Genomic DNA, 27,481 nt, shown 5'->3' with positions numbered 1-27,481 from the left:
ATAATTGGATAGAAAATGCAATTATATAATCTTGTACCTGGTTTAACTAAGCTAATTGTCATCAGAAACTTGTAGTTTTTATGAATTTCAGATTTTCTTTTCATTACTGCTTTTCTTAATAGGTCAAGTTCTTATTTACGTTATAAAGTATGATATTTACAAATATCAAGTTATCATTTTTTTTGAGAAATTATGAGAAACAAACAAAAATGAAAAAGATAGGAATAGCAATGAATAGTGATGTGGGTATAGAAAATGTAAGAGATATGAATGCAAAGCAATCAGTATTTAGGATATTGACCATAGATTTCGAAAAAAAAATGCTGCATATTGAGCGAAAACTATGATTATATTATAAGGCTGTCATTTAAAGCATAATGAAACTATTCCCTTTTCATTTTAATCGAATAAGATAGTAAAGATTTTTGAATTAGCTAGAAACTGATGAGATGTTTTCACAAATCAGATTTTTAATCTCTATAATGCATAATTCACTCAATATCTCAATTTTGATATTGCGAGATATTTTTGCTATCGGTAGTAGTATATATGTGCGGGTTTTGTGACTTTTTTTGTAAATGTAAGAATTCATACAATATAGAACGATTTTGTATCATTTTTTTTAACATATGAAGTAAAAAATGTATGATTCTTACGGTTTTTATTCTTACGTTTTTGAATAAATCAAGATTTAAAAAATTTTCAAAATTGTAAGACATTTACACTCAGCCCAAACATAAACACATTTTAAAAAATTAACATTAATTTTAAAATAATTTTTTTATCTTTTATAAAAGAAGCTATATATATATAGATGATGTCAGATATTCCGCGATTAATTAAACATTGTTGAATAACTGAATGGAATCAATGGAGTCATAATCAAAGACCTCATAAACGAGTAAAAGAAATTAGAAATAATTATTTTCATGAATAAAAGATTCACTACCATAATGAAATAAAAAAATAAACTTTAAAAATTTTTAAAAAATAAACTTCTTACGAAAAATTAAACGCAAGACTATCAAAAGATAGAGTTGAAAGAGTAATGGTAATGATGAAGAAGAATTTGATGAGTTCAACATAGAACTTTAAGAAACTAATGATTATTTGAATTTATGAAATCAATTATTTGATTCATTCTTTCTTCAATCTCTTCTATTCTTTTGTTAAATCATCAATTTTCATTAATGAGGTGATTCTTGATTGAGGAATAGATTTCAAACTAACCACTCCTTTTATTTTTGAAATTTTGAATCCATCAACTTTAAACATTTTATTCAATTTACACGTTGTCAATTCTTCAAATAATTTTTTATTGTTAGCATAATAGTCATTAAATTCTTCAACAGATGAAAAAATTTTTATTTCAGTAATTGGTTTAACAACATTTATTTTTTGTTGAACATTTTCACTTTCATTTATTTCTTCCTCCTCTGTTTCATTTATTTTTAAAATCGGTTTCATTTATCATTAAATAAAAATTAGAATATAAGTGATGAAATATATTTTTTAATTAATATTAAATCAGAAATGGCGGCAGGATTCTTTAAAAAATTATGGGATGGAATTAAGAAAGCTGCGGGTTGGGTTCATAAAAAGATTATTAAACCCATTGCAAACTTTTTGGCACCAGTAGCGAAAACGGCAGGAACTATCATAGGTGGAGTATTAGGTACTAAAGCAGGTAATCCGGCGATGGGAGCACAAGCAGGTAACGCAATTGGTGGAATAGCTGAAGGAATACTTAATAAAATAGGAGGTAGATAGTGGAAAATAAATAAATATTATTTTTATCTTAGTATCGGTTGTAGTCTTTGATAAACTTTTTCTCCTTTATTTAAATTTCTCTTATTGGGGCGGCTTTTGGTTTATTGATTCAGCAACGTCACTAATTGCTTCTTTATTCTTAAATATCCAATTTGCTCCTTTTTTCAATGTTTCCCAAACTTTATGCGCTCCTCTTTTTACTTTATCCCATAATTTTTTAAAGAATCCTGCAGCCATAGTTGATTATTTCATTAAAATTAAAAATTCATTTTCATCTTTTAATTTTGATTTTTTATTTATTAATAAATGACGACTAACTATTTAGTGCCAAACACCAAACCGATTAATGGAAATGTGTTTCATTCATTCGAAAAGATAAATGAAATATTCGCAAAGAATGACGGTAGAAGATATTATAGAGAACTTGAAAGTTCATGCTATGACTCTGATGCTCCATATTTTGATGATAAACAAACTCATTTAAGAATTACAAATCCAGCTCATGATGTGAACCAATTAGGTGACACATATATTAAACGCAAAGTTAAAGCAACTCTAGTTTCAAATAAAGCTTTCACATGTGATGCCGCTTTTAAATGCATGCGTTTATTCGTTGGTTACAAATCATCAAATCAAACTTTAAACAATTAGAAGTAGAAACTGAAAGAGGTGATGCCGGTTATCTTCAGATGGATTGCGCCCGTGAATCTTTGCATTTGCAACATATAAACCGAAATCAGAAAGGAAAGTTAAAAAGTTTGTTCATTCGTTATATAATAATGTTCAAAAATATGATAACTCAGTATGTGGTAAATATATTGACCCTTCAGAAGTTTTCAAGAAAGCAAATGAAGAAGTTGATGTCACTTTTGATATGATTATTCCGGTAAATGATTTGTTAGCATTTCAGGCGTTCGATGATTATCCTAAATCATTTGGTGATATCATTCTTAAATATTATGTTTTCAGGGATACTTTAGTATTTTGTCAGGTTGACCCGTTAAGAGTTGCTGATTTACAAAATTACGTTTATGAAAAGATAACTGATGAAAATTATGAAAAGATTATGAATCATGTTTATAAATATGATCGCAAATTCCAACAAATCGGACTTCCTGCCAAATTAATTACAAGCTTAGCCGCTACATCTGCTGACGCAACAGTTGATGACGTTATTATTTCATGCACAAAGATGGAAGTTTTAGAGGATAAATGCATTACACCAGGATACGGTTTAATTGAAGAATCAGTTAAAGCAATACCACGTTTATTAGTAAGGAAGATCCATTCATGATTCCAGCTCAACATATTGACGTTCGTTCACTAAATGGAGGTTGCATCACTCCTGAAGGTATTAGCTCAGATTTCTCATACGCTCTTCATAATGTTACAGATGTTGTGTTAACATTTCCAAAGAATGCAATGCAAAGAACAGTTTTAGAAAATCCAATGCTTCGAGGTCTTCAGGTCACTATAGATTCAGAAACTTCCCCGATCAAGCGATGACCACAGTGGGCGACATATTCTTTACACGTATGCTTCAAGCTTCTGATTTAGATGGAGTGAATGAATGCACGGAAGAATACGAGGACTCATTAACTAGACCACTGAATGATGATAATGGCACACCATTAGCTAGAACATGGAAAGACCAAACTTCATTCTTATGCACTATTCCAGTTCAACGTGATGGAGCGGGTATATTCTTTGATGGATTAGAAACTTTCAACTCACAAGTTACAGTACAAGTGAAAGCTTATCCAATCATTCAGGGTGAAAATGACACTTACTGTTCAAAGGTGACAAATCCTCCTCAGGTTTGGTTTACTAGGACTACGTATTGGACATGGACACCGGATGAAGGTTTGAAATATCATCCAACAGGTACACCACCACAGTATAGAAGTTCATATGATGAAATATTGATGAATAGAAATGTTTAAAATTATAAATTTATTTTTGATTAAATGGATTTAAATTCATCCACTCCTTATGAAGAATTAGCAGGAGTATATAATACATACGTAGATGATATGATTAATGAAGCATTGAGTGATAATAGAAATGCTCTATCTAAGGAAAAATTAATGAAAATTCCATATTCTGAATGTTATTTAAATTCAATCACTGCAGCAATTGGTAAACAAAATAAAGGTAAAACATTAACGATATTAAAACAAATTATCATTATTGCTAACACTTCACCCTATTCACATGTGTTAATTTATATCAACCGTTCAGGTTCACCTTCAGATGATACATTTGAATCTTTAAAGCATTTAATCAAAATTCCAATTATTTATTTATCACAAGAAGAAGCAGAAGATTATTTAAAAAACTTTTTAATGTATAAAGAATTATATAATACAATCAAGAAGCAAGGATTAGAGGATAAAATTATTGATAAACAACGGGATGAATTATTTGAAACACTTTCTATTTCAAATTTTGATAAAGAATTTTTGCATTCACTAATTTTTCTAGATGATGCCGTGAAATCAAAACTAATAACTAATGAGAAATCATATTTTAATCAATTATTAACTCAATGTCGACACATTCAGTGTTCATTCTTTATGGCTGTTCAATATTTCAAAGCATTAAGCACAAACATTAAATCAAATCTATCAACACTTTTCATTTTCAGTGGTTTTAGTCGTCAACAGTTGAACGTTATGCTTTATCAAGTGAATTTACCAATGAGCATTAATGAACTTTACACACAATATCAACAATTAGGAGAACATGGAAAAATAATAGTTGATTTAAATAAAGGTTCCATTAAATTTGATTAACTTTTTATAATTAATTTTTATTTTTTATTTATAATTAAACATGACAGAAATAGCAAATCTTCTACAGGTTCCATTAAAACAAGGGACAAACAAAAAGGGTGCATATAATAGAACTATGAAAGTTCCTGATGGAATGAAAGAATTAGTTCATATTGTTGCTGGTCTTCAAAAAGATGTTAAACAAATGAGAAACGTTTTAACATTACCAGAAGCTCAAGCATATGCCAAACGTCATGGTCCAAATTGGGAAGCACACGAAGCAGACATTACGGGTCCAAATGGAAAACCTGATGGTATAAATGAAGTTTTCGTTACTGATGGTCAAGGTAATATTAAAGTCATAAATGGTTATAAATTAACTATAACTGATTATCCTAAACGTAAAGCATATAATGAACGTTATCCTATGCAATTTGATGAAAATGGAAAAGCTGTTAAACAATACATTGGAGAAGGTGAAAATGGTCCAATTAATTCATACCGTTATAATCCATATTCTTATTTCAATGAAGAATTAAATGCTGTTGAAGAGGGACCGGATGGATTACCACGATATGTTAATCAGTTTGATGGTCAATATGCAAATATTAGACCTGAAATTCCAGCTAAGAAATTCTTTAAAGTTGCTTTATTCGATCCAGTGTTCAATGAACAGAAAGAAGCAATGAAAGCAGAATTTAAACCAATTCAAGTGGCAAGAATTTCTTCATCTTCACTTTCAGAAGCGTTCAAGGAATTGATAAAGAAACCACTTTATTCTCAACAAGGTTATAACTTTGATTTAATTAAAGAAAGTGATAGACGTAAATTAGAAAAATCAGATGGTTTTAAGAATGCATGTAATGAAATGATTAAAGATATTGTAAATGATAAAATAAGACTGGAAGAAACTCAAAGCAATATCAATAACATAATTGGTGCAGTTACAAAGAAAGTATAAGCAAACAATGATGAACCTTGGGATATTACCGTAACAACTAAATAAAACTTTAAATATATTTTTCTTTTTTTTATTCAATTATAAATGAGAAGACGTTTCACTAGTCAAAAGAACACTAACGCAAAAGCAGAGATTACGGTTGGTTATAACGTAAATGATGATAAATCACGAATTATTCAAAATGTTAAAGTTAATGTTAGCCCTGAATTAACAAGGTCAGCAACACAGTCCAATTTATTAACTCGTGACTTACCAAAAAAGGAGGAGGAGCAAAATAAAGAAGATGGAGACCCAATCATTTTATCTGAACCCGGTAAAGAACCTGTTGAAATTCCCACTTATCCAACATACCCCCCACCTCTTTCATCAAACATCGAGAACCCAGGAATCTACGATTCCAGTCGCAATGCGCCATATAAAATAGACATTAATTCTGAATTAATGAAAATTTACCGTGATATAATAATTAATAATTATGATTCAATAATAAATTTAATTGACCAATCAGGTTTAATTATTTTACCTTATGAATCTTTAATTCACATTATCGCCATTCTTTGTGATGTTCAAGATTCAGACGTTAAGATTCAATTTTTCATAGATGATGAGGTTTCATGCTGCGGAACAGTTGCAAAAATAAATCCTATAAAGGATATTAGCACAATTAAGATATCAAAGAACGGAACAACAACTGAACTTCATTTAACATATAATGATATTTATAATAAAATAGTTGATGAATATAAAATATCACTTGAAAAATTCTTTGTTAAGGCTATTTAATATTCAAGCATTAACATTATCGAATAATAATCCTTTGAATCATAATCAATAATAATTGACCTTTCACCAGTTTCTATCGTTTGTTTTATTTCTTTTTGTTTCCCACTATCTGGATCAGTTATTGTAATTGTTTTTGTTATAGTATCAGCTTTATCTTTAACTTCAATCTTTTTTCCATCGGGATATTTAAACCAAAATTCCAAAAATTCGATATTGTCAATCTGTTCATATTTTAATCTATCAATTGCATTTTTAATACCATCTGAAAATCTTATGAAATGGTCATTATATGGGTTTGATTGAACTAAATTTGAATGAAGTGAAATATAACCCGTTGATGAATATGACATCGACTCATATTTTCTGAAAACACTAAAATTTATAACATGAATGAATTTCTTATTCGTTGAATTTATGAATTCTTGAGGTAATCTTATCCTAGTTTTATTTATCACTGGAAAATAACGCTTTACCATATTTTTAATCGTAATAAAAATGTCAATTATCAATATTATTTCGAATAATAGTTGTGAATTAAATTTAACAGTTAGCGGAATTTATAATGTTACTCTCGTTTCTGTGAGTGGTAAATTTAATCCCATTCTTTTAGACCCTTCAGATTATATATCATTTATTAAAGATGACCATGAAAAAACGTATGATATGTATATAAATAATGTGATAGTGAAATGGGATATTAACATGATTTTAAGTTATTTAAATGAATCATTTATCGTATGGTATGAAGAAAATTTTAAATCAAAACCTGATAAACTTTTTGAACTTGATGAAATAAATAACCTTATTAAATTCCCGCTGAAAATTAAATTTTGTACTCCTCATTTCGTTCATTGTTGGGATATTAAATTTTGAAAAAGATGTTGGGGATGTTTTGTATTCTGACACTGGTTCCAATTTCATTTTAATCAAATGTGATAAAGTTAATACCCCAATGAGATTTTCACATCAAACATTAGACCCTAACTCTTACCCATCAATACAAAACATTTTATCCATCAACTTAAACACATTTTCTTTATCATATCCGTTTCAATTATCCGGGAATTCATTTATTCTTCATTCAAAAGATTTATCAAATATTAAATTTAGAGTAACTGACCTATTTGATTGTGATTTAGAATTCATGAATGAAATATTATGGCAATTTCAAATAGAGAAAATAGCTGATGAGATAACGGATTAAATATTTATTTTTAAATCATAATAAATGATTAAACAACAGCAACCACAACAACTTAAGGCACAAAGCACCCAGGTCCTTCAGACCATTACATACGCCATATATGCATATAATTCAAAGACGGCAGAACAAACGCAAAGGTTGAAATATGGAGATTTGGAGATAGTATTGAAAAATGAACATTTCGAATTCGTTTGCAAGGGTGGTGCAGTGATATCAAATATAAAAGAAATTTTATTTATGAATTCAAAAATTAAAGGTATAACGGATGATATAACATCAATTCCACCAGAAGAACAGAGATATTACGCATTAAATGCATTTCCTAAAGTTTTGAAGATTGGAAGATTTAATTTAAATGAGGAATTCATAGAAGGTTTCCTAAATGACATAATGAAGAGGGCGGATAAGGAATATGTTGATGAAAAAGATAATGAAATTAAAGAAAGGGTTGAATGGTATCATGAATGGACATCAAAGATTTTAAAAACTAAAGCCGATACAGGATGGGTTTCAGGATGTTTAGACCTTAAAGCGGATAAAACATATGTTAACGATGAGTTAGAGAAGAAGGTGGATAAAACATATGTTAACGAAATATACCAAAGTTTGATAGGAACAAAAAATATTGAAACTATTGTTGGGGATGTTTCTGTCTATGAAGAAAACAAATATTTTAGATGGGAGTTTGTACACTCCTTAAAAAATGGTACACGGTGTAAACTCATTCCGAAAAATAACAATGAAATGTATGTAGGCTATATAAAGAATGATGGAACACAAGTTAAAGTTCCATTAGACAACAACTGTTACTTAAACTTATATGGAGACGAACAAAAGAAATATTTAAGAGTTTATGAAATGGCAGATATGACATTGCCTGACCCGGCTCCAGCACCATATTATTATGACTATGGAGATGATGTCAGAACACCACATGTAGATGAACAAAAGTTAACATTATATTTAGATTATTATAGATATAAAAGATATAATGCAATAGAAAAAACGAGAATAGTATATTATTATACAGATGACAGAAATAAATATTATAGTCAAGATTTTACCTACCCTGAAAACATAAGATTATATTATAAAAAATATTCTGACACAAACCAGAAGAAACCTGAAATAGTTACACTATATTTTAAGTTCAAAAGAGACAATCCTATAATATCTCATATGTTTGATTTAATGAACCCAGTAGGTTCTATTTATACATCTATGGATGCAAGAGGTCCTCAAGTAATGTTTGGTGTTGGTGCATGGGAACAAATAGTTGACAGGTTTTTGTATTGTGCAAACTCTTCAAAGGAAACAGGAGGAAGTAAAACGATTTCAGGTGAAAATTTACCTGCACACAGTCACTACATAGATTTAAGTACATCTCAAGCGGATTGGCATAAGCATAGATATTGGGATTGGTCAGGAATGACAAAAGGTAAAGGATATGATGTTAAAGACGACGTTAAGTTTGCTATAAATTGTTACTGGAGTGACACTCAGGGAGAAGGAAACCATACACATTTCGTTTCAGGATATACACAAACAACGGGACAAAGTAAAGAATACATGCCACCATTTATGACTGTATTCGCATGGTATAGAGTTCAATGAATGTGCTTGACCCAAAGGTCTGGGCTTACCGAATGAACTAAATATATTTTATGTTTGTAATTAATTAGGTAATGAAGTAATGGATGAACTGCAGAAAAGAAGTTAAAAGCTTGGGGTCGTTTTGTACAAAAATATTGTGAGTAAATGATTTAGGTTATTCAATAATTAATTATTTTTGAAGAACTGAAGGGGTCACCAGGTCACCAGGTCACCAGGTCATTTAACTTCTCTGAAAAAATGTGACAACATGACATTTTGACAACATCACAGGAGGAAGGCAGTTATGACTTATTTTTGAAGAACTGAAGGGGTCACCAGGTCACCAGGTCACCAGGTCATTTATCTTCTCTGAAAAAATGTGACAACATGACATTTTGACAACATTTACGAAAATTTGATGTAGTCCAAAAATAAAGTTAGTTTTAAAATTATTTTTATTTTTTTATTCCTATATAAATGACAGCAACAAACAACAACAGCAACTTTATCGTTTCTGATGGAAAAGTTATTGATTCATTAGCTGAGGAATTAGTTGTGGCAGAAACTAAAACCCTCAACGAAAGAATTGGTGAAAACAAGATTGATTTACATAACTACCTCAAACACGATGGAGGAAGAGGAAGGAAAACTGGTACAGCTTTATTAGTAAATAAAATTTCAAATTTAACGATTATAGATGTTGATATCAATAAATCATACAATGATGAACTTAAAGAAACAGTTAGAAAAGACATTTTATCAAAACTTTCGGATAAAGATGTTATCGTTAAAACCGCATCAGGAGGTCTTCACATTTATTGCAACACTAATTTCTTCTATTCAACCTCGAACAGAATGATTAAATGTTATTCTTGCAATGATTATGATATTGACATAATGACTTCTATGAATGATTCAAAGCGTTCATTAGTGGTTATGGCTGATTCAAGAGTTCACAAGAATGCAACAGAACCAATCAAAACATACTCATTCATTCGTGGAAGTTACGATTCAACATTAACTAGAACAGTGAATGATATATTAAATGATTTGAATATTAAGGTAAGAGTTGAACAAAAGAATGAAGAAATAAAGACTATCATGAATGAAAACAAAGATGTAAACATTGACGATAAACTAGCTCAAAGCATAGTTGATGGCATCAGTGATTTTGAAGTACATAATGACGGTGGAAACATGAATTTAGAAAAAGAAATAACATTGTTCACACTGTTTCAAGCTATTAATTCGTTACCTAATCATTTAATTAATGAAGCATATGATAACGTTTATAACTTCTGCAATTTAACTGAAAATGCTAAAAGTAATTTTGAAAAAGCACGTAGTAGATATGCACATTTAATGACTTCTCCATTTGTTTTAGTGAAGATTCTAAAACTATATCAAAAGGAATATTATGATGAATACGTTTTACCTTTATTACGTAAGCCAAAAATAACATTTGATATAAAACTTGATGACTCGTTTTTGATAACAGATATTAGACGCAAGGCTGAAAATCATCAGTATAAAAACAGTTCTGAAGTAATTGAGGATTTATCACGTGTAATCCGTTTTGTAGATTGTGGAAACAAATATTTCATTCAGAAAGATTACAACATACACGACAAAATGAATCAAATATCATTTGTTCTTCAGTCAAACATGAAAGAGTCACTCAAAATGATTAAATTATTTAATGAAGAAGGTAAAACCATAACAGCATGGGATGTACTACTAAATCAATTGTCTTCATTAACCGTTAAGGGTGTTTGCTTTAAATCTGATTCCCCCGATGTTTTCTCAACGTTTCAAGGTTATAAATACAACATTCTCGAAAAAGTAGATTACTCAAAAATTGAGATGTTTATGAATTTCATTAAAGAAGCCATTTGTGATAATAACGATGAAGTGTATAAATACCTTCTCGGCTGGATTGCATCAATGATTCAACATCCTGGAATCAAGAATGAAACAGCAATTATTTTGAAAGGACTTCAGGGAACAGGTAAAAACAGATTTACAGACATTATTTCTGAACTTCTCGCTGGTTATTCATGTAAAAACATTACCGAAATAAGTGAGCTAACGGGTAATTTCAACTCAGTAGTTGAGAATAAAATGTTTCTTGTACTTAATGAACTCAAGAATGTAGGTGAAGATAGGCTCGCAAACTTCAACGCTTTGAAATCAATTATTACGGATAATGAGATTAGAATTAATGAAAAGAATCAACCCAGAAGAACTGCTCAGAACGTTGCAAACTTCATTTTCGTAACTAATAACGTCTACCCTGTCAAAATTGAAGTTGGAGACAGAAGATACGTAGTTTTAAGAGTTAATGGTAAATTCAAGGGTCAATTTGATTACTTCAAGAATTTAATGGATTCATGCACTAAGGAATTTTATGATAACCTTTTAACATATTTTATGCAATATGACCTTTCATCATTTAATGTACGAATCATACCGATGACTGAAGCCAAACAAGATTTAATTGAATTATCAACAAATCCTTTAGATGAATGGATAAATACACATTATGATGAATTATGTGCAGGTATGACGTGTAAAAATGCTCTATTCTGCAAACCATCAGACATGAAAGACAAAAACTTTCAAATGAGCATTAAGGATAAATGTGAAAGGAAACAAAGAAAAATAGATGGTAAACAAACATGGTATTATGTTTTGAAAGAAGAAATGAAAGGATTATATAAACAAATTGAACCAAACGATAATGAGGAATCATTTACTGACGATGAAATACCTGTGAATGAAGCTTTATAAAGTATGACTGGAATTTATTTTTGCCTTCCTCCTGTGATGTTGTCAAAATGTCATGTTGTCACATTTTTTCAGAGAAGTTAAATGACCTGGTGACCTGGTGACCTGGTGACCCCTTCAGTTCTTCAAAAATAATTAATTATCGAATAACCCATGATGTTGTCAAAATGTCATGTTGTCACAAACTTTAGAACGGCATAATTTAAATTTTTATTTTTATCATAAATGGATACCCCACAAGCTCAAAATTTACCACGAATCATAACAAGGGAGGAAACGATAAAAATGATGCGAGAACATGTTAAAAATAACAAACCACTAAAATTGAGAAAATGCGGTTATGCAGTAATGATGGAAAGAGAGATGTTGTCAAAGAGGAATAAAAATTAAATTTGGATTGAGTTTAAAAATTCATCTTTATTAAATTCATCTCTTCCAATCAATTTATTTATTCTATTAAATTCTTTTATTTTTGCTTCACTCAGTTTAAGGATTGAACGGTAAGTTTCTAATTTTTCGATTATTTCTTATTTCGTTTTCAGTTCATTAGTTTTATGTTTTCAACCCCACCGCATTGGCTTCTTTTTGTAATAGCATATTTTTGATTTAATTCTGTTTAGTTTCTTTTTATATTCATTGTCTGGACTCTTGACTGCTTCGTTGTCACTCATTTCTTACGAAATAAAAAAAATTAAATATTATTTAAATATAATGGAGTAATAAAATAAATCGGAATTTCTATTAATTTATTGTCAACTTCAACTAATGCATTGCCGTTAATATATCTAACAAATTCAGCTATTGTGTCAAATCTTCGTCTTCTTTTTGTCATTGATTTATCAGTTTTTCCATAATCGAGATGAATCAAAACTTTATCCCCTTGTTTAAAATTCATGAGCCCCGAATTAATTTGTTCACGTTTAACATCATTCAACCTTTCCATTTGCTTTCTAATATATTCCCATTCTTTTGAAATATCATTTTTCATTTCCACTGGTTTCATGTTTATAGTTCTATGCCATGTATTATTGTAATAATATACTAACTGTTGTATGATGGAGTCATGATTTCCATCCCAGTATATCTGACCGTTAACCCCTAACGCATCTCTAAGAGTTCTCATTACCGCATCAACTATTTTATTATGAAACGTATATGGAGAGGATGAAAAGAAAAAATTAATTTGTGGGAAATAATGAGTCATAGCTGCCTGAAATCCTTTATCACCATCACCCCTGATATTATCTACTCTTTCATGATCTAGTAAGTATTGAATAGCTCTTCTTGTTTCCTGTTCTGTTTTCCCTTTCACTGGAATGCAATATAAATATCTAGTGTTAATGTTAATGGCAAATAAATAAGTAACGTTTCCTTTTGAATATTCCAGATGATCAATTTCGTATGAATATGGATATGGAGCAAATGAAGGGCGACTAAATTTTTCCTTTAACGGTTGAATTTTTGGGTCAATTGGTTTATTTAATATCTTGAAATCCTTTTTAAAATCTTTTTGCTTCTTAAATGTTTGAAATGGATATAATAAAGTGAATGATGAAGGATTAACTGAAGGAGGAGGAGGTACTACGTTGGAGGTTTTGGTGTTGCAAGTGGTTTAATTTTATCTGCTTTGATTTTGGATTTCATTCCCCTTCATTAATTCTGGATGTATTCTATTCATTTGTTTTAAATATGCTGTATATAAAGGTTTGATATACTTTCCCGCTTCGAGTTTATGTTGAAGGATGAATTCCAAAAGTTGATCTTCATTTAAAAGTCGGGCTGAATATGGTTTAACTAATGAATCATAAATTAAAGCTTGTGCATCATTTATGGTCTGAAGGACCTGGGTGTTTTGCACCTTTGTTTTTTGTTCCTTTGTTTTTTGCGGCTCAGGATTATATAAATTATATAATTCATCAATATCTTCTTCTGTTAATACTTTATTTTTGAAATCTTTCAATTGTTTAAGTTGTGATTTAGTTTTTCCCTTTATATATTCATTATTTTTAATTTTGTCTTTAATTTTAGAAATTATTTTATCATGATATTTCAAAATTTCATTTTTATAATATGGATAATAATATTCCATATCATCACCCGTTATATTATTATTATATTTTTGGAGATATGCTTTTAAATCATAATAATTAAGAAAATTTTGATTAAATACTAAATCATCAATTAAATTTTTTAAATCTGTGTTATCCATTTATATAAAAATAAAATCAATGTTTTAAGGGTGCCCACCTCTTTGATCATGAATCAAAACCATCATTAACGGTTCCTTTTGTCTCTTCTGTGGCATTTCATTAAAAATAAAATTTTAAATTGTATTAAATAAATGGCATACAACATCCATTTTCACAACATACAGCCTTAGTGTGTGCTCCTGTTAATGCAGTCTTACCGATTGTTAAGCGAGTCATTAATCCGTTTTTAAGTTGTAAATTAATATTCTGACCATCAAATATCACTTTATCATTTATTATATCCAAATAATTTTTAGGTGTTAATTGTTTATTTTGTTGTAAACTAACTCCTTTCATTTTTTGTGCAATCTTTTTAAAATCACTTCCATCAATTGAACCGTTGAATGATGTATAACACTTAGGACATAAAGCAACCATGTTATCACCTTGTTTCTCAATTGCTAAACCCAATAACTTCTTCTCATGTGCTTTTTCCTCAGTTTTATTCTTTAATTTAGGTTTAAATTTCTCATCAAAACAGAAGAAATCAAAGGTGCGAATTTGAAAATGTTTTTATCATAAAATTGTTTATCGGTTATAATCGCCTGAAATGCTTGAGTGTTAGGAAGATTTGGATCGCCAGCGATTGCCCAATAAGATGAATCAGTATCACCTTCAATGAAATGAAAACGATTAACATCCATGCATTTATACATAAAATCATAAATGAAAACCAAATACCAGTATTTAGCATTATCTAAAGTGAAGAATGCCTCTTGTAAACATGTATCACATCTATAAAATCTATCTTTAAGCATCACTTGATATGTATCTTCACCTATTTCTCTTATGTTTTTAAACTTATTTGACATACATGCAACGCGTGCCTTCTGTGCATTCATTATTTTAGTCTTTGTGTAATTTTGTGTATTCATTGCATCGTAACCATATGATCCATTAAGTGAAATCTTGCAAATAAACTTTTTCCTTTATTTCCTTCTAATTCAGCCTTTTGTCTTTCATTCATAAATTCGTTCGCAAATTCATTAAAACAAGTGTTTTTAGTAAATGTTAAAATTGATTGAATATCATCGATGATAAAATGAAATCTGTCGATTAGATACCATAGATAATAAGAAGAAAATGGTTGATATTGGTTGTGTGTTGATGCTAACTGAGTTAATTTTCTTTGTTTCTGGTCAACTGGTAAATTGTTTGATTTCATGTAATTATACATAAAACTGCCAATTGTTTTTTCATCTGTGATAATATCTAAGTTTCTTATTATCGGTAAAAAGTTTATGTAATCATTAATGTATTTTTCATCAATGTGACCCTTTACTTCAGCCACGAATAAAGTATTTTTCTTTCTAATAATTCCCAGTGCTTTTGCTTTCTTTGTTGCTGTATCACAAATGCTAACACCATTCAATCTTCCCGGCATATACATTTTATGGTCAGTATATTGAATGAAATCATGAGGATTAGATGAAAATGATGAAGGATATAATGAATTAAAATCAACACCAACGAAATGAGTCATGATGTTGGAAGTGTCCTCATTAGATACAGTTTTAGTTTCTGGACTATATGAAAGTTTATTAATGTGCGTGATTCCTTTAAGATTTACTCTATGTTGAACATTTGATAGACCACCAGTAATTCCATTACGGAGAATGTGATAAGCTTCAACTGAATCTAAAGTCATTGGTAAATTATTTTTTAATGCATAATTTCTTAAATTGATTCTTAAACGTTGAACATCTTCATCTTTATTTGATTTTACGACATTGCAATAACAACACATTAACTGACAATTTTCTTTGGTATGTGGTTTTTCATTATCGATTCTATCCAATGTTGGTTTATTTGCATATGTAAACGCTTTACCACACATTTTGCATTTAGATGAAAGGATTAAATCATGATAGTATTGAAAATCATCCATTAAAACATTATTTTTAGTATCTCTTTCTGCTTTTTCATCTTGTTTCTTATATGATTCAATTTTATATTTCCAATACTTTTTCGTTAATTCAAAACTTGATTCTATCTTTTCCTCAGGATATTTTTCATTAGGATTAAAGTCTTTATATGCTAAAGCGTAACGAATCATTGAAGCATTCGATGATAAAGAAAGATTATGAAGCATGTCAATTTTATAAACAAATGTTTCTTCAATAATTTTATCAATTGGGTCAATCATAATTTCAACATCTTTATTGCAATAATGAATAAAATATTCTAATCTATTCTTAAAGTTTTTAGCATCATTGAGATATATTTGATAATCACTATCTGATATAGTTTCTTGAGTTAATGCTGAATAAAATGAATCTTGAGTGAATGGTTCCACTTTATATAATTCTTCTTCGTAATTTTCCCACGTGATGAATTGATAAGGGAAAAAGGATTTAACACGTGATTTATTGTTTCCGAAATCTTGAGTGAATTGGTCTAATGTCCCACCCGCTATATAATTTCTGATGTCAATAAATCTTAATTCATATGGAACGTTTGTTTTCTTTACAATGATTTGCTTAAATTGTGAAGATGAACCCAGCATTGATTTTATTTTCCATTTTGCAGTGTTTAAATCACGAAGAATTAAATTTAAATCAAACTTTCCCGAATTAAAACCTATGATATTCACTTTATTGAATTCCTCATCTAGAAGTTCTTTAAATGCTTCCTTCTGTTTTTCATTTAATGTATGAGACAAAGTCCCCACTGTTTGCGGCTTCAATAATTCATTGTATTGACTCATATTTGATTTAGCAACTAATGAACAGGTTGAAAATAAAAACTCAATCCAATCAGAAATAAAAGAATCACTCGAAGTTAAGCAAAAATTCCTCGTATATGTTTTATCGTTTAATTTAACCGCTGATGATACCATGAATGGTTTTAAGTAAGCGTTCAAAGTTGCACACTCAGAAAGTTGTAATTCTTCTTTAGTCTCTAATGTTTCAAAGTCAAAAGTAATATAATATCTTGTCGGTTTATAATATTTCTGCAAATTGTGAGCTAATAACCACTGATATATCTTCTGTTTCGTAATATGTGGTGCATATGGTTGCTGTGTCTTTTGCAATTGAACGTCTTGAATTAATCTCCCATTATTTTCTTTACATTTCTCACAATGCTTTAAAAATCTTCTTTGGTTTTTCCTTTCTGGATCATCACGGATAGAATAAACTTCTTCTTTACAATATGGACAAACTTTATAGCCGGTGAGTGCTTCAACGTCTGTTATTCTGTCAGCGTGAAGTTTTCCACATGGACTCTGTGTTAATAAAATATTTACTGTTTCAAATTCTGGATCTATCATTATTGATTCCACTAATGGAAAGTCTACCTTATTTATGTCCACGTCTTCTGGTTGAGGATCACAATAATAGAAATCAATATTAACATTTAACATTCTCGCTAATCTCTCACTTTCTGATGAAATGTCAAACCCTTCATATGCATCTATTGCTTCATTTAAATAGCTTCTACGAGTTTTAGGATTAATACCATCAGGAATGTTATAGAAGCGTTTAAATAACCTTCTACCTTCTGCTCTAATTTGATTATCATTCATTTTAGCTGTTCCGTTTTTGTTCATTTATGTAAGAATAAAAATTAAAAAATAAAAATAAAGTTTATTTTTTTTTAAGTCCGTAAAATGAATTAAGAACACATAAATTTTTATCATCTGCAACGTGACGGATACATTTTAATTTACTCAAGAATGCGTACCCTGATACATTAAATCTAATTCCTGTCTTATTTAATTTCACAACTTTGAAAAGGAATGTATGAATAGCTATAAAATGATGAGAAGATGTTTTATGGGTTGCTTCCATTTTTTCTGAAATAAATGAATAAATATAATGTTTATAAGTTTTCATATCTTTTATATTCTTAATAACGAATGGTATAGACCTTTCAACTTCGTCTTCCTTCGGTGCTGTTCTTTCATATGAAACATTATTAGTATCTTCAACAATGAAACCGCAATCACATAAAATTTTATATGTTCCAATGGTTTCTTTTGATATTTTATCTAATAAATCAAAAACTTTATCAACACCTGTGCATTTATTTAAATAATAATTTGTGTAAATATCATGATCTTCTTTCTTAATCGTATTAGTTGCATATGTCACGTTTTTAAGAGCTTTTTTGAATTTCTCAGAATCGAGAGGGGGTGAAAGTAAGATACAAGGGTATTCTTCATTATCAATAAATTGTAACTTATGTTTACGAATAAATTTAGTACCTTCTTCTGAAAGTGTTTCGTCTATTTCACCATCTAATAAATTTTGTGTTGATTCTGAGACATAATTTTTATATCTTTCTTCATGAGATTTCTGAACTGCTGATTCTGAAGCTGGGATATTCATTAAACCCTCTACTTCATTTTCTTAATTTTTTCATCTATTTCATCTCTTTATTTTTTCATCTATTTCATCTTATTTTTTTCCAGTCTTTCAATTTCATCGTATTCATCATCTTTAATTCGTTCTTCATAATATTCAGGGAAAACATCAGGTTCTTTAGGTTTTTCTTCTTTAGATGTGGGATATAAGAAATTTATAACATCATCTTTATTCATTTTTCCATCATAATCAAACTCATTTAAAAACTCCGCGAATTTTTGACAATTTCTTAAATAATATTTATCAACCTCATAACCCGCCTCCTCTAATATATCCTTTATTTCCCTGTTTGTGAATCCTAATTTTTTAACGTCGTTAGTCTTGACACTCATTTCATACAAAATAAAAAAATAAAATAATAAACATAACTAAGTTTTAATTTTTCGTAAGAAGTTTAACCCATTCAGTTATTCAACAATGTTTAATTAATCGCGGAATATCTGACATCATCTATATATATAGCTTCTTTTATAAAAGATAAAAAAATTATTTTAAAATTAATGTTAATTTTTTAAAATGTGTTTATGTTTGGGCTGAGTGTAAATGTCTTACAATTTTGAAAATTTTTTAAATCTTGATTTATTCAAAAACGTAAGAATAAAAACCGTAAGAATCATACATTTTTTACTTCATATGTTAAAAAAAATGATACAAAATCGTTCTATATTGTATGAATTCTTACGTTTACAAAAAAAGTCACAAAACCCGCACATATATACTACTATCGGTTTCGCAATTTTGACACAATAGCAAGAGGGTTCTATAAGCATTATTATCAACGTAGAATCTGAATATCATATCAGAAAATGTCGCAAATCTGACATTTACCCGACAAAATAGCAAAAATAATTGAATACTTTTCGCAAAAACTTTAAAAATCGATAAAAATATGAAATATAGATATTAAAGAGACTTTTTATATAATATTCATAAAGATTTTCCAAAAATATGATACCGCAAAATTAAAAAAGTGACGTCTTGAGTGGAGTCAAAGGTCGAAATTGCTAGCTAAATGTTTTTTAGCGAAATTGCGTATTGTACGTTTTTTCGCAAAACGAAACCCTTATATCAAATAAAATAATATCATTAAAATTCCTCTCAATTTAAAAAAATTTTATAAATTGAGACTTCAATCTCTAAAATCTTCTAAAAATCCATATATCACAAAAAATCACGATATTATTTTTATTCTCAATTTCAAAAATTTTTTTGTACTGACTTTCTTTTTCCATAACAGCATGGCAGAAATTTGAAACTTCGTTTCAAATTTCTCAATCTTGCATTCTGGGCACTTGCGTGCCCAGAATGCTAAAAGGCGCGTAGCGCCGTCTCTGAATATCAAATTTATTATAATTATTAATTTATGAAATTTCAAATAAAATCGATCTGTTATAACACACTGGTGCATGACAGCCTTGTCCTCCATCTATCGGCGTGTAGCGCCGCTAGATGATATATATATAGTGATTGTCAGTTGCTGAAACATAAAATGATTAAGAATCAAAAATCATTTCTAAAAATGTATTTTTTAAGACTTATTTTTGATAGTTTTCACTCAAAAATTTTCATCATATTTGAAATAATATCATATTCTTAATCTGAGCTATTTGATTGGCGCTTTGCGCCAATTAAATAGCGAAGAAAATGACTTTTCAAAATATTTATTAATAATTTATTATCAAAAGTCAAAAATCAATTAGAGATTATTATGTTACAACAAATTATGAATCGTAATTCGTTAAAATAATTTTGCCTAACAAACAACTAAAGTTGTTCTCAAAATTTTATTAGCGGCGCGAAGCGCCACTTCGAAAACAATAGGCAAAAAGTGTCTGAAAAATTGAGAGAAATGCTACATTTTCATTTCACATTTTCATCATTTCTTAACCAGACTTTTCAATCAAACTTCTAATGCATCACATTGAACTAATGACTTATTGGAGTGCCAGTGTACTTTAAAAGATTCTTAATATGTTCATGTAGTTTCAATTTAATTTTAAAAATTCTAAAATTTTAGATTTTAATCTCTAGCAAGTTCTTTGTCATCATATACTTAATTAGTTTTTAGCTTTACAGCTCCTAAATATCATTATAAATTACAAAATTTCGAATTTAATACTCAAATCAATATCTATGATCGCATCGATATCAAATTACTAAATAAAACTATTAGATTTTCAAATATATTACAATTTTTTGATATAGCTTAGACCTATTCTTCATTTGTGAACCAAACTTCAGCTCCAATTTTGTCAATTATCACGCCAATCTAATATCTTACCCAAGTGTATTCATTTCACAACAAATTCTTAATAAATTCTTTGCTTTCAATATTTCATTTGAAAAATTTCTAAAATCTCAAATTGTTCTCTAAATTACTTCGATTTAGCTAAAAGTCTATCTTATACTTTACATAATAATCTTTAAAATATAATATTAATCACTCACAATTAAATTTATTTGTATAAACTCATTTCCTATAATCATAATATATTTATTTTGCCGAAGTTGGCTAGGCTTGCCTTTCGGGCAAGCCTAGCCAACTGAGTCCCGAAATTATATTATATCAAATTTGATTTCTTACCTAAAGAATTGTTGCATATTTATACATTCACCCTACAGATTATTACACTTTATTTAATTCATTCTGACAAAAAGCTTCATGACATGCTTGTTGATATATGTAACTATAAGCAAAATAATGAAATAAATCAAATTACATTTGTTTATGCTAAGCTTATATAATCTATTTTTCCAAAGGCAAGTATCATGTGTTGAAATTTTAAGACGAAACAACTTTTTTTATGAATTCAATCGGTTTTTGCATGGTGCATTTGATGGTCCCAAATTTCCTTCATCATGTTGTAGCCAGCCATTTTGAAAAATTTATCCTGCAGGAAGTCAGGAAGAATCCACATGAAAAATCGGATAATTATTGTATCCCATCCAATATCGCATGTGAAATTACGACCAGCCGTAGCAAGTATTGCATTTGCAACCCTCTCTGGAGCTACGCCGTCTTTGGCGCAATCTTTGATTTTCTGAGGCATATCTCTGTAGAATTCTGTATCTGCAATGAAATCTGGGCAAATGGCTTGAAAAGTAATATTGTGGAAATAGCCTTCTGACTGCATGTGTTCTGCGAAATGGTTAATGAACCTCTTGGAAGCGCCGTAAATTGATGCATAAGATACATGATTGTCTGCATTTATAGCTGATATATAAGTAACTGTTCCGAAATCTGTTTGATTTCCAAACAATTTAGTTAATAAAATATTTGACGTTGTCATAGCGTTCAGATCGTGTCGGATATCGTCAGAACTCTTATCGGTAATACGTCCAACATTATTAAATCCATGGCAAATGAATAAACACCCTATTTTAATATCTTTATTTGTCTCGAAAATTCTCTTTGGAGCATCTAAATCTGCAAGATCAACTGCATGATATCTAAACTTAATATTTTTTGGCGCCAAATCGATAGCCATTTTGGTTAACTTTTCATTTGATCTTCCAATCGCAACAATGTTGAGACCTTGATTAGCACACATGTAAGCTAATTGCCTTCCAACTCCGGAACTAGCACCAGTAATCATTACCCATTCAGTCTTAAAAACTTCCTTAAGATTTCTAGCTTTACCCCACATTGCAACATAAAACTTATATAAATAGAAGGTTAAATGTACAAACGTTATAATACCAATAAAGATAATCGATCCTTTAATCAGTGGCCAGAAAAAATCAAACATGAGTGAGTAGGTGCCAAAAGTGCTTACTCTTAAACAACAGTCGGATTTCCGGGTGAAATCGTGACACACTTTCGTCTTTCGGAGGCAGTGGTGGTTGTTACAAAAGGTAACTTCGAATGTAGCGTGAAATCTGCAAAAAAAATTCTGAAATTTGAATGGAGAACACAAAAATTGAATAGTTTACGTCAATAAAAAAGAGAAAATGAAGCTAATGTATCTCGAACCTAGGACTTAGAGCAGCAATCCCACTGTTTATCAAATTACACTACATGCATCTCTCACTTCAGTGAATGAGATCAACTATATGATAACTTTTTCCCCATTATATTCTTGTGGAAAAGTGACAAATAGCAACTTTGACCCTCTCTCAAACATGAGTAATGCAAACTTTTGTCAAATTTCTTTTGGGACAAAATAAAATAGTTCAGCAAAATCTTCTCGCTCAATTTTCAATTTTGCTAATGGACTTATACTTACCACCTGCTATGGAACTCATATACATGGGATCGCGAAAATCTATCGAGGTATTTTGGAGATAAAATTATCAAAATTATATTTCTTTAATTTATATGAAATAGAAATTTGTTTTATCATTGTGTTTGTTGGGTATATTAAATCCCGGATTACTATAGGGACGAGAAAGATTTAAGAAATCGTGCTTCAATTCCTTATACGATAAGATTGTTATCACATGTATATTCCTTTTATGTATATGTAGGTCCTATTGGCATGTCAAGATAATTGAGATAAGATCTAGAGCAATTATTGAATTTTTTGTTCAATTTAAAGCAATCAATAGCATATGATTAGTACTCGTTGAGTATGCTATGATGTGAAGAGGTAATGTTTAGAAATTGAATTTGGATTATTATGCAATATTCTATAATAACACACTCCATCCATAATAAGAAATCCAAGAGGGACGTCTTAGCATTGAGAAATGGCTTCCTTCTAGGCTTTCTGTGTTATATTATCATAAGACGAAATGGTGGAAGTGAACTCAAAATAAGAGTAATTAGGTTATTTTGCCGACCAAATATATTTACAAGGCAAAATATCATATTACATGTCAACCTATTATCAGTATGTTTTGATAAAAAAATTTTATCAAATATCATATTAAAATTAACATCTATATCTATATCAATATCTACACTATAAATTTTTTTATTCAATATCATAGATTTCAAAAATTTATTTCAATTTTAAATTAATTTATGGTTTTCATCAAAATTGTTTTTTTTTATTAAAAAGCATGTTTCACAATTTTTACGGTTTCTTTCAAAAGTTATAAAAAGAGAGTCAATAAGAAATTTCAACGCTTCAAGAAGGAATCAAAGAAATTGACGAAGTTCCAGAATTTTATTCAACAATTCTTAATCAATTAACAAAAACTATACCGAAACTTATCTTACCATCCAAATCAAATCACATTACATACGGAATAAACATTTAATCTTTTACCATTAAAATTATATTTATACGTTATTTAATTTTTTTACGTCTAAGTTGAATAGGATAATAGCCGAAGATATAAAGTAACTATAGTTTACAAGCTAAGGAACAAATCAGCATTGAAACTAAAAAATGCTGAAATATTATAATAAATTGAAGAAATACTGTGATAGAATACCTAGTTATACTAGATACTATTATAATATGAATTCATTTGTATTGAATATCGATTAAAATAAGATGGAACGTCAATTTGACAGACTCAAGTTTCGAATTAGAGACCAACTTTCATCAGCATAGTATATGTGCGCAAACTACTGCATAATGGTATGCTTATCTTTTCATTTTAAAAAATAACGTATTTGAATAATTTCGTAAAAAATTAGAATTACTCGATATTAAGCATATTGCTTTTCTATCATATATGCTTATATTCTACAATAGTGTTACCAAACATCGGGCAACATCATACGTATAATACAACTTTTTAATACTTGAACGTCAATTTGACAGACTCAAGTTTCGAATTAGAGACCAACTTTCATCAGCATAGTATATGTGCGCAAACTACTGCATAATGGTATGCTTATCTTTTCATTTTAAAAAATAACGTATTTGAATAATTTCGTAAAAAATTAGAATTACTCGATATTAAGCATATTGCTTTTCTATCATATATGCTTATATTCTACAATAAAAAAAAAAAAAAAAAAAAAAAAAAAAAAAAAAAAAAAAAAAAAAAAGGTATTGGGGCTCCCAGGCACTTCGTGCCTTCTAGCCCTGAGGATGTTTTGTCAAGACTTCTTCGTAAATGTTTTGTCAAGACTTCTTCTTCGTAAAGACTTTGTTGAGACTTCTTCGTAAAGACTTTGTTGAGATTTCTTCTTCGTAAAGACTTTGTTGAGACTTCTTCGTAAAGACTTTGTTGAGATTTCTTCGTAAATGAGTGTAAAGGACCCAAAAATATATTTTAGGTGAAGAGGTGAGATTTCACCTGTTTTTTCACCTGTTTTTTCACCTCTTGAATTTTCATGAATTTCTTCGTAAAGACTTTGTCAAAACTTCTTCTTCGTAAATGTTTTGTCAAGACTTCTTCTTCGTAAAGACTTTGTTAAGACTTCTTCGTAAAGACTTTGTTGAGATTTCTTCGTAAATGACCCAAAAATATATTTTAGGTGAAGAGGTGAGATTTCACCTCTTTTTTCACCTCATTTCTCACCTCTTGAATTTTCATGAATTTCTTCGTAAAGACTTTGTTAAGACTTCTTCGTAAAGACTTTGTTAAGACTTCTTCGTAAAGACTTTGTTAAGACTTCTTCTTCGTAAATGAGTGTAAATGACCCAAAAATATATTTTATGTTAGAATGTTAGATCTAACATGTTTTCTAACATGTTTTCTAACATCGTAGAAAACTCATGATTTCATCGTAAATGTTTTGTCAAGACTTCTTCATCGTAAATGTTTTGTCAAGATTTCTTCGTAAATGTTTTGTCAAGACTTCTTCATCGTAAATGTTTTGTCAAGATTTCTTCGTAAATGTTTTGTCAAGACTTCTTCTTCGTAAATGTTTTGTCAAGACTTCTTCGTAAAATCAGACAAAAATATATTTTATGTTAGAATGTTAGATCTAACCTCTTTTCTAACCTCTTTTCTCACCTCTTGAATTTGTCAAGATTTCTTCGTAAATGTTTTGTCAAGACTTCTTCATCGTAAATGTTTTGTCAAGACTTCTTCATCGTAAATGAGTGTAAATGACCCAAAAATAAAGTTTAGGTGAAGAGGTGAGATTTCACCTGTTTTTTCACCTCTTTTCTCACCTCTTGAATTTTCATGAAATTTACACCAAAAATATACTACTAGGGTCATTTACGAAGAAATCTCAACAAAGTCTTTACGATGAAATCTTTACAAAACATAGACAAGAAAGTTCATGAGAAATTAGATGAAGAAGTCTCAACAAAGTCTTTACGAAGAAATCTCAACAAAGTCTTTACGAAGAAATCTCAACAAAACATAGACAAGAAAGTTCATGAGAAATTAGATGAAGAAGTCTCAACAAAGTCTTTACGAAGAAGTCTCAACAAAGTCTTTACGAAGAAATTCATGAAAATTCATGAGTTTTGTATGTTTTAGACCATGTTAGAAAACATGTTAGAAAACATGTTAGAAAACATGTTAGATCTAACATTCTAACATAAAATATATTTTTGCTGAATTCCGTATGAAATTTCATGAGTTTTGTATGTTTTAGACCATGTTAGAAAAGAGGTGAAAAAGAGGTGAAAAAAGAGGTGAAATCTCACCTCTTCACCTAAAATATATTTTTGGGTCATTTACACTCATTTACGAAGAAGTCTTAACAAAGTCTTTACGATGAAATCTCAACAAAACATAGACAAGAAAGTTCATGAGAAATTAGATGAAGAAGTCTTAACAAAGTCTTTACGAAGAAGTCTTAACAAAGTCTTTACGAAGAAATTCATGAAAATTCAAGAGGGTAGAAAAGAGGTTAGAAAAGAGGTTATATCTAACCTTCTACCCTAAAATATATTTTTGGGTCATTTACACTCATTTACGAAGAAATCTCAACAAAGTCTTTACGAAGAAATCTCAACAAAGTCTTTACGAAGAAGTCTTAACAAAGTCTTTACGAAGAAGTCATAACAAAGAAATTTTACTAGTAAGTAAATGTGGTTTGAAATAGGACTACTTGTTTTAGGTTTTTTCCATTGTGTCATTTATTTATTTGACGTGGCAGAAAAGTACAGAGAATATGAAGATGAACCAATGCCTGCAAATGTCCAGTATATGTACTCGTAAGAGATATTTTTATCTAATATTAAATGGACGCACAGAACTTAGCAAATGCACAGCAACCTGGACAACCAAACCCAGAGAATATTCCAAATGAAGTTAGAATACAAACTGCAATGGCAAACTATGGTCAAGTGCCAACAGATGTACAAATGCAAACTGCCATGTCAAATGACGCTGCGTTAGGCTTACCACCATGGTATGCAAATATGAGATGGAAAGAGTTTTATACAAACCCCGAAGTGGGATATAAACAACTTTATGCAGATGACGCGAACACAGGAGTTGACCCAGAATATGTTTTCTACCAGAGGAGAAACAGAATGTATGAGCTCCAGTTAAAGAATGCTATGGAACTCAACAGGAAACGTAAGAGACTAGGCGGACATTAGATTTTTACATATAGTAAAATGGGTTTCTTTGGAAGAATAGGAAACTTCTTTCGAAATGTTGGAAGAGGTATATGGAATGGAATAAAATCTGTCGGAAGAGGAATTTGGAACGGAGTCAAAAATATTGGTAAAAGAGTAGGTCAGTTCGTTGGTATTATACCTAAAGACCCTGAACCAGAAGAACAAGCTCCTGTTATACAACAGCCTGAACCTGCACCACAGTCTAGTTGGCAACCAAATCCAACACCTCAACCGTATTAAAAAATTATATTTTTATCGTTCGATAGTAGTTGTATATGAAACTAAGTTCTAAGTAAAACGCATGGTATAATGGAACTATTCTCTTTCTTCCATCTGTTGTAAACCATACTTGAAAGTCTGAAATACTTCCACTCGGTGGTTCATATAGCTTTGTAGGTTTTTCGTAAAAGTCATTTGCCAAGCATAAAAAAGAGTTTTGTGCACCAGAAAATGAAGCATGAACTATAATAGCATCTGAGTCGAAAACATTTTCATATGTTCCATTAGGGTTTTCGACTTCATAAAAGTTCGGGTGTACTGGATATTCTGCAGGCTGATTTA

General features: G+C 29.6%; 9 protein-coding genes and 3 pseudogenes across 12 annotated transcripts, besides 4 other annotated features; 7 read left to right on the top strand and 5 right to left on the bottom strand.

The window, feature by feature from the left end:
- The first annotated feature begins 2,076 nt into the window (after nt 1-2,076).
- Nucleotides 2,077-2,817, top strand: TVAGG3_0627280 (annotated as a pseudogene). The gene has a single exon. A coding segment is annotated over exon 1 (741 nt).
- A 1,046-nt stretch (nt 2,818-3,863) lies between these two features.
- Nucleotides 3,864-13,301: a mobile genetic element.
- Nucleotides 4,606-5,505, top strand: TVAGG3_0627270 (uncharacterized protein; the record flags this gene model as incomplete). Its single annotated transcript, XM_051240616.1, has 1 exon — nt 4,606-5,505. The coding sequence occupies one exon, from the start codon at nt 4,606-4,608 to the stop codon at nt 5,503-5,505; it is 900 nt and encodes a 299-aa protein (XP_051087203.1).
- Nucleotides 5,590-6,288, top strand: TVAGG3_0627260 (uncharacterized protein; the record flags this gene model as incomplete). Its single annotated transcript, XM_051240615.1, has 1 exon — nt 5,590-6,288. One exon carries the CDS (start codon nt 5,590-5,592, stop codon nt 6,286-6,288), a length of 699 nt encoding a protein of 232 aa, XP_051087202.1.
- Nucleotides 9,563-10,743, top strand: TVAGG3_0627250 (Prim-pol domain family; the record flags this gene model as incomplete). Its single annotated transcript, XM_051240614.1, has 1 exon — nt 9,563-10,743. A coding segment is annotated over one exon (1,181 nt), but the record flags the coding sequence as incomplete, so codon positions are not given.
- On the top strand, nt 11,516-11,875 carry TVAGG3_0627240 (uncharacterized protein; the record flags this gene model as incomplete). The annotated part of the gene is made up of 1 exon (XM_051240613.1): nt 11,516-11,875. One exon carries the CDS (start codon nt 11,516-11,518, stop codon nt 11,873-11,875), a length of 360 nt encoding a protein of 119 aa, XP_051087200.1.
- Nucleotides 13,302-14,205: 904 nt separating the features above from the next.
- TVAGG3_0627220 lies at nt 14,206-14,777 on the bottom strand (annotated as a pseudogene). The gene has a single exon. A coding segment is annotated over exon 1 (572 nt).
- A 158-nt stretch (nt 14,778-14,935) lies between these two features.
- On the bottom strand, nt 14,936-15,769 carry TVAGG3_0627210 (annotated as a pseudogene). The gene has a single exon. A coding segment is annotated over exon 1 (834 nt).
- Nucleotides 15,770-17,088: 1,319 nt separating this feature from the next.
- TVAGG3_0627200 (uncharacterized protein) lies at nt 17,089-17,671 on the bottom strand (the record flags this gene model as incomplete). The annotated part of the gene is made up of 1 exon (XM_051240612.1): nt 17,089-17,671. A coding segment is annotated over one exon (583 nt), but the record flags the coding sequence as incomplete, so codon positions are not given.
- A 908-nt stretch (nt 17,672-18,579) lies between these two features.
- TVAGG3_0627190 (uncharacterized protein) lies at nt 18,580-18,820 on the bottom strand (the record flags this gene model as incomplete). The annotated part of the gene is made up of 1 exon (XM_051240611.1): nt 18,580-18,820. A coding segment is annotated over one exon (241 nt), but the record flags the coding sequence as incomplete, so codon positions are not given.
- A 2,282-nt stretch (nt 18,821-21,102) lies between these two features.
- Nucleotides 21,103-22,492, bottom strand: TVAGG3_0627180 (3-oxo-behenoyl-CoA reductase protein; the record flags this gene model as incomplete). Its single annotated transcript, XM_001298368.2, has 1 exon — nt 21,572-22,135. A coding segment is annotated over one exon (564 nt), but the record flags the coding sequence as incomplete, so codon positions are not given.
- Nucleotides 22,493-23,412: 920 nt separating this feature from the next.
- Nucleotides 23,413-23,461: a mobile genetic element.
- A 353-nt stretch (nt 23,462-23,814) lies between these two features.
- Nucleotides 23,815-23,864: a mobile genetic element.
- Nucleotides 23,865-24,405: 541 nt separating this feature from the next.
- Nucleotides 24,406-27,481: part of a mobile genetic element that runs on past the window's edge.
- TVAGG3_0627150 (uncharacterized protein) lies at nt 26,537-26,899 on the top strand (the record flags this gene model as incomplete). Its single annotated transcript, XM_051240610.1, has 1 exon — nt 26,537-26,899. One exon carries the CDS (start codon nt 26,537-26,539, stop codon nt 26,897-26,899), a length of 363 nt encoding a protein of 120 aa, XP_051087197.1.
- TVAGG3_0627140 (serine threonine-protein phosphatase family) lies at nt 26,918-27,160 on the top strand (the record flags this gene model as incomplete). Its single annotated transcript, XM_051240609.1, has 1 exon — nt 26,918-27,160. One exon carries the CDS (start codon nt 26,918-26,920, stop codon nt 27,158-27,160), a length of 243 nt encoding a protein of 80 aa, XP_051087196.1.

This window comes from Trichomonas vaginalis, chromosome III, assembly GCF_026262505.1.
Source record: "Trichomonas vaginalis G3 chromosome III, whole genome shotgun sequence".
Lineage (NCBI taxonomy): Eukaryota > Parabasalia > Trichomonadida > Trichomonadidae > Trichomonas > Trichomonas vaginalis.
Note: the sequence above shows the minus strand (reverse complement) of the source record. Positions and strands in the feature narration are given on the sequence as shown.